At 38.3% G+C, this 7,792-nt stretch overlaps 1 protein-coding gene across 3 annotated transcripts in view; it reads right to left on the bottom strand.

Moving 5' to 3' along the window:
* Positions 1 to 290: 290 nt before the first annotated feature.
* Positions 291 to 7,792, bottom strand: part of zgc:113162 (PKc_LIMK_like_unk domain-containing protein) — a 38,869-nt gene continuing 31,367 nt past the window's right edge. For all 3 annotated transcript variants that reach the window (XM_015601474.3, XM_007233897.4, XM_007233898.4), the window contains 4 exons: positions 7,114 to 7,287; positions 5,328 to 5,411; positions 3,570 to 3,656; positions 291 to 1,584 (listed from right to left, as the gene is read on the bottom strand). In XM_015601474.3, coding sequence (XP_015456960.2) covers positions 1,483 to 1,584; positions 3,570 to 3,656; positions 5,328 to 5,411; positions 7,114 to 7,287 — 447 coding nt within the window. In that variant the 3' untranslated portion in view covers positions 291 to 1,482. The remainder of the gene's footprint in view (positions 1,585 to 3,569; positions 3,657 to 5,327; positions 5,412 to 7,113; positions 7,288 to 7,792) is intronic.

Genomic DNA, 7,792 nt, shown 5'->3' with positions numbered 1-7,792 from the left:
TACTTTAAAAGGTATTACTGTATTCCACATTCATGTTAACACTGTAAATTAAGAATGGTAAAATAATTATATACTGTATATAATTTAACACACAAAAAATACCTTTTAAACAAAATATGTCGCCATGCTCTGTAAAAAGAATTATTTATGGCAGGAAGTTGGGGCCAAACTTGGTAAAATTATACATTTGCATTAGTTTTCAGAATAATTATGGTTGTAAATATATATAGTTATTTTTTTTCTTTAAAATCAAGAGTGTGTGTGTGTGTTTAAATAATGCTTCCCAGAACTTCATTAAAGATCTTTATTTCCCAATCTATTGAACTATTTCAAACAAGGTCTTCTTCAAAATATTTTACCCAACACCATATAAACAATTAGAATTATGAATATAAACAGCTTGATTTGATACAGTAAACAAAATAGATTCTAGTTTTAAAGTGCTAAACTAAACAAAGACATGCTGAGACAGACTAATACAAATCTATATACAGAAACACAACAGAAGGACTAACAAAAGTAAAGGAATAGTCACGTATCAATATCTTACATTTCAAGATCTGCAAATCCTGAAAGAATGATGATTCCAGTCCCAGACTAACTGCTTCCTCCATGTGCAGAGAGGAAGTTACAGGAGGCTGTGGGATGATTTGAGATCTTTAATGGAACATACTGAAGATTGATTCAGCTACAGTTACACTGAATATGTAGCGCTGTAGCTTGTGTATAAACTCCTTCAGTGCCTGTATTACAGCCGTCTTCACAGAAAACTAAACCTGTTATACCTGCTGATTGGAGGAAAATCCACAACAAACAGGCCAAGCACTGACGAAGAGTATCTGTTCTTAAGAAGATGCTTTCAAAGTGGAATTTAATGCAGTAGAAAAAGTAGAAAAATAACCCACTCATTCACACACACACACTTCTCTCTCTCTTACAGGTCATCTGTCCTGTACAACTTTATATACCCAATATTCTCCACATTAGGGATGCACTGTGCGCCTATATTAAGCACTGCAGTGAAAGAATGTGTCAGGGTAATTTGCTCCATGTTACTGTGCAACTTCTGCAAGGATTAAGCCTAATTCCAGTGGATGTAAAGTTACACTGGGGTAAACCTAGATTATCCCAAATTCCACAAACATGCGGAATCAGGGTTTGGTCCTGTCTGAATTTGGTCTTCAAATAAAGTCCACCAGCACTATAACAGGGTGGTCCCCCCAAGAGAAAGGTTTCATAAAGTTAAGAAAATACAAAAGCCGAGCCGAGGCCTGGGACACACACTCACAGCAGGCATGGCGTTTAGAGCTTCAGATTTAAGACTTTCACAGGTCAGGTTCTCCAGAGCTGGAGGTTTTAAGTAGATGTTCCTCTGACCATAACACACTTGTAATGGTCCACCACTGCAGGCACATACAGGCAGGCAGCTCCATCAAGTCCTTCAGGCTGGAGATGCGGGTTAAGGGCCTGTGAATGCCGCCCTCACCCTGTGGTCAGAAGAGGATCTGGGGGCTCCAGGCTCTCCGCGATGTCCTCCAGCTCGTCCAGCAGCTCTGAGAATGATGGCCGTCGATATGCCTCCATCTGAAAGCAATGGAAAGGGGTGGGTTTTGAATGAATGATAAACATTTGAACTTTTCTAAAAGCTACAGATACAGGACTATGATTTCACCACTTTTCACCAGTGATTAAAATGATAAAAAATATGACGTGTAAAAATGCAAAAACCTTTTCTTTTATTAGTTTGTTATTTTTACAGGTTTCATGCTGTTTTAATTCAGCCACATTGGAGGGTTTTCCCGCTTAAACGGCCTGTGTCATGCCACAGCATCTCGATCTGATTTAGGTCCCAACTTTGACTAGACCACTGCAAATCATTCTAAAGTAGACTTGTTGGTTTGCTTCAGAACCCAAGTACGCCTGAGCTTAAGGTCATACACTGATAGTAGGGGTGTCACGATTCTCTAAATCCTCGATTCGATTTTGTTTCCGATTTTAGGGTCACGATTCGATTCAATTCTCGATTTTCTTTTTTTTTTACTTTTACTTTTTACGATTTTCTTTATTTATTTTATTATATATATATTTATTATATATATTTATTTATTATATATATATATAATAAAATAACAGAGTATATAAAAAAACAGAGTATGATAAAAAAACAGAGCATAATAAACTCTTGCTACCATAACTTTACCCTGAAACTGTGATTTAGGCTTTACAAATATAGTACATGAACTTCTTACTGGAAACATGCTCTAATATTGTGCTTCTTTTGCCTTTTTACCTTTAAATATACACAGAAGAGTAGCACGGTTTGACAGGGTAGCACAACTCGACAGAACACCTGATGACTCAGCTTGCCGTGTGGGCGTATCCGTGAGGTTTTTTTAATTCAAATGAAGTAACAGGTGTAGTCAATCATAAGTTTAAGATTTTTAATCACCCTCACTGTGATCTATAGTTATATAAATCCGTTTTCAGCTTCTCCTCCACGATTGAAAGGCAGCTGTTCTGTGTGTGAAAGGCTCGTGTGTGTGTGTGTGTGTGTGTGTGTGTGTGTGTGTGTGTTTCTCTCACACTCAGCTGAACTTTTTGTCAGAGGGCGGGGCTGAACTCATGCAGCCGCGCTCTCTCTGTTGAAAAACCCTGGGCTACAGTGTGCTGCGCCAATTGCGTGCATAACTTAGCGGGAGGGATCGTCGATCCTCTTTTTGACTTCGAGGCTCGAGACCATGCCATAATTTCCATCAATATTGATAAAATATCGAAATCGTGACACCCCTAACTGATACACATACTCCATCAGGATTTTCTGTGCAGAAAATATTTTCCAGAAAGACCTGGGGATCATTAAGATGTTTTTGAACAATGTGAGATGGGCCTATGTGACCTCCTTATAAGTTGTCCATGCCCTTTTGGAGTACTTTTGGTAGACCAGTCACTCCTAATAAGGTTGACCACTTGTAAATATAGCTCTCACTGTGGTTCACTAGAGTACTAATCATTACAAATGGCATTTTTAAAGACTGCTAGATGAATAGTAAATGACTTTCTCATCTGTTTTTGAATTTCTTTAGATCACAGCATAATGTGTTGCTTTTTGAGATATTTTAGCTTCTTCACGTTGCCAGTCAGGTTCTATTTAAGTGATTTATTGATTCTACAGGTCTGGAAGTAATCTACGGGCCTGGTTTAAAATTAAACTATTTTCCAAAAATGTGGTAAATCGCAGTTAATTCAGGGGGGCAATTATTTTTTCACACCTTTCCTTTAATAAATGAAACTATCATTTAAAAACTGATATTATATTTACTTAAGTTACCTTTGTCTGATTTTAAAATAATTTTTGATATTCTGAAAAATGGAAGCATAGCAAAAAACAAAAACAAACTAAATCTGTAAAGAGCAAATACTTTTTTACAGCACCTTCTAAAAGTCTAAAATAACAAGTTAGATTGGCTTAAATATAGAGTGCTCTATTTTATGCAAAATTCTATAAAATCTACTTTTTCCTACAGTACAGTTTTTAATATTAACGCACCCCCGCTGTTTCTACCACTTACCAGGCAGCAGCTTGCAGACAGCTGGAGCACCCGCTGTGGACAGCCCTGCACCAGCTCACTGAACGCCTGAACATCCAGCCCATAGTCCTGCAGGACGAGCAGCAGGACACTCTCATTACTCATCTGTTTACTCTCTTTACACACACAGAGTTACACACAATAACACATCATACCTCAGAAAGCACATCATCAACATCTTAGCTCAACAAGTCAGTATATATTTTGCTAGTATTGACCCACTCCCTTGACTGGACAGAGAAGAAGAAGAAGAGAGGGGGAGGAATTCAGAGGATTGGGCTGAAGTTCGGGGCAGCTTCACTGGAAAAACGTGAAGCTGAAGCCCCCCCCACATAAAGAGAGACATGAAGAGAAAAGGAGAAATAAATGAAGGAGGAATATGGGGAGGAGGTGGGTGTGAGGTTGTTCAACACCCAGGTAGAGAGGAAGTGACGGTTTATATAGGGAGGATAGTGGGAGGAGTGAGGGCGTGGATCAAACTCCCAAAACTAAGTTATATACATAACTCCACTTTGCTAGTGCTGATCCACGCTCTTGACTGGACAGAGAAGAAGAAGAGAGCAGGGTGAACTCAGGAGCTGAGATGAACAAGAACAGCCGGTCGTAGGAGATAGACAGGTAGACGATAGCGGACTAGGTAAGGAGCGGGAGTCAACACCACATGCGAGGTTGGCAACAATGGTGGTGCTGATTGGTAGATTACGACAAAGGTGACTGCGAGGTTGTTTTACACGTAAGTAGAGAAGAAGTGACGGTTTATATAGGGAAGAGAGTGGGAGGAGTAAGGGCGTGGATCAATAACTCCACATATATATAACACAGTGGATCAACACCAGCAGATGACATGTCACTCCAAACCATTTAATTTGTAAATCAAGAGTGGAGAGACACACAGTCCAAACTGCTTGAGGTCTAGTGTGAAGTTTCCACCAATCAGTGATGGTTTGTAAAGACATGCCATCTGCTGGTGTTGATCCACTGTGTTATATTATTAAGTCTAAAGGCAGTGCAGTGTTTTCCCAGAAAACCTTAAAGCACTCGCCTCCCTCTCTCCCTCTACTGACAACTTTTATGGAGATGTGGATTTCATTTTCCAGCAGGACTTGGCACATTGCCAAAAGTACCAATTATGTTATATTCGTATTTTTGCGTAGGGTTTGCATTGTTAGGGTTAGCTTCTCAGGGCATTGAGGTATATATATATAAATTCCTCAATGCCCTGAGAAGGTATTTCAGCGTGTATAGTGACAACCCAGCACAGGTGTGTAATAAAAAACATAATTTCTGCTCAATAATCACTGCTAATCATAACTCCAGATTTGATATCCTATTAAACCCTATGAATTAAGAACAGAATGTCACTTAAGTTCATATGTGTGCAAAGCCAGACAAGCACATATTTTTTGGGATAGTGTATTTCAATTAATCTAGTTATTTTCGTAAAAATATCAAGCTATTTAAACATATCCAAGAATTCCTTCCCTTTAACATTAATATTAGTGAAATTCACTTGTTCCATTAAAAACCCACATTGATATTTTCAGCGTCACAAGAACATTTTAAAACTAAAGGATTCTGTGGCCTGTTGATGATATGCGATACTTTAGCTTGTTCCTTTAGTCCTCAGCTCCAATAAATCATTGTCCAAAAATATACAAATGCCAGGCCAGCAGGAACTGAGAGAGTAATTTGTTCTCCCTATTGTGCATGTGTCTGTGTTACTCTGTGAGATGTATTTACCCGTGTTCGAGGCAGCACCTCTGGGTCAGCAGGAATTCTCGCCAGTATCTCACACAGCATTATTCCAAATGAGAAAACATCCACCTGCGGGATTCAGAGGAAGCAAACGCAGAGGCTCAAAATCAGCCATCAGTACAGAGAGGAAACAGAGACCTTATTCCTGAAAACTGATCAGATAACCCAGAGACGAGTTTCCAGGAAGTATTACAGTGCTAAAATACTTTTAATATAATTTAAAACATATCACATAAAGAATAACAGAATAACAGATCCATCTCATGCTTCCTCAATCACTACCTACAACAAATTATGATACACAAACATGGTGCTCTTTAATGTGCACTTCCTAATGGTCCTAAAGGTGGTGTGTTAGAGCAGGAAAACACTAAAATATGTAGAATATGGTTCTCTAAGACTAGGGCCAGAAATCACTGCACTCGACGAACAAAGACAAGGTTTATTCCTAACTGTAGATAATTTTTTTTCTGTGAAAACTCTTCATTCAGAATGCTGTATGATTTAGAACTGGGCTTAATCCTTAATCTTAGATTAAATGTTCATTACAGTGTCAAAACTAGTCAGTATTAAGACTAGTCCAAAACTAGTCTTAATCCCTGTCTGGTGAACTGAACTGCCCTATAGAGTAAATAGCACACTCAACTCTTATCTTCACATTTACTCACGCAAATAACGTCTTTGGTGCGGTACATTTTATTACTGTTATTATTGTTACAGTTTTTCCCAAATGTCTAAACGCATTTCTAGACACTTGACTCAGTTTCTCAAAACTCTAAACAGAAAAACTGAAAATGATGAACTGCTTTGTTGAAACTCCATAAATCTCTAGCAAAACTGATTCCTTCCACCAAAACAACACACACAGCTATTTATGTGCTTATCTCCTGCAGAGCATCAAATAAACACTGACAAGATCAGTTCAGAGCACTATTATCAGAAGTATTTGGTTATGTTTTTGACTTCAAGAGGCCACTGTACAAATTCAAATCCATAGTGTCCATGGAAATATGGTGACTTTCTGTTCTTTATATATTTTTGGTGCAGTGTAGGACCACCCCCCAACAAACTGTGGATTGTTAGTGTACCAGTTATTGATCAGAGCTGCCGGTGAAAACTGACATTATCCCGGATGACAACATAGGAGGGCTGCTCTGGTTCTTCTTCCTGTAGGATCATTAAGAAATGATACCAAACGAGGAGTGTAATAAGGACCAAGTTGTGCACACGGTGATGTTTCGACAATGGCACGGTTGCCAATGATGTTCCTCCTTGAAAAATTGCCTCGTCTTTGCCTTCCTCCACCTTGCCCTTTCACTCTTCCTCTGTGCTCCTGTTGCTCCATCATCTCGCCTAAAACCTGTGTCAGTCACTTGAGGCCTCTTTTATACTCTGACAAATGACTGAACCGTTCTTCTAATTAAGTTTACATAGGTGCAGCTTGTGTAAGAATACTTGGTAATTAGAGTTTTGTATTTGAAGTATTGAATCAGTGATTCTTAGGTGAGCAAGGTGTACTAAATGATGTAATTTGTGTTTAGTGATTTGTAAAGCTGTGATTTAGAATGATATTTGAGTGAGAACATGTGGAATTGTGCTCAGAGTTTAGCAGTTTAGAGTCACAATGTTCACACAAGCTTCATGTTTTTGGATTTGTGTGCATAGTTTTATATTTTGTGTGTAAACAAGGTAGAAAAACTGTATTTAGGTGGAAATGATGTACATATCTGGATCAGATTAATTCCGTTCAGAAACAATGTGCTGTAAGTACCTTGCGGTCATACGGCTCCCCTCTCAACATTTCAGGAGCCATCCAAAAGGCTGAGCCCACAAGAGACATCTTCCTGTCCGGATTGTTTGCAGGCAGCTCCCCCACTTCTCTGGCCAGACCGAAGTCCGTCACCACCGCCTCCCTCCCCCGCGGCGTCACACGGATCAGACAGTTCTACACACACAAGATCACAGAGAAGAACACACACATCAGAGACAGCAGGGCAGAAGAAGCCCCAGACTGTCTCTCACAGTCAAGCCATCTTCATTTCTACAGCACATTTAAAAAAAAAAGCACTGTAAAATTAAAATTCATTACACATACCTAGTTAATATGAAACATAAAAACAAATAAAAACATTAACAAAAACACTAAATCTAAAGCCAAACACAGCTAGAGATAACAACATTTATCTAATAAGTAAGAAACACCTTTAACCCTCTATGGCATCGCTTTGCTTTTTGGCAACAAAAAACACTTTTTTTAGCTACTACATTTTTCTATTATTTATTGGAATAATTTATTTATTACTTATTTAATTATTTACTAATTTACTAGCTTATGTATATTTAATATGAAATTGTTCCATGTAAATAAGTATATTTAGATGTTTATTCTTACTATATTCTTACAACAACTTACAACAAACATTTGTATATTTGTTGCTTTGTGCAGTTTT

This window comes from Astyanax mexicanus, chromosome 17 (assembly GCF_023375975.1).
Source record: "Astyanax mexicanus isolate ESR-SI-001 chromosome 17, AstMex3_surface, whole genome shotgun sequence".
NCBI classification, from domain to species: domain Eukaryota; kingdom Metazoa; phylum Chordata; class Actinopteri; order Characiformes; family Acestrorhamphidae; genus Astyanax; species Astyanax mexicanus.
This window is presented reverse-complemented; position numbering and strand designations above follow the sequence as displayed.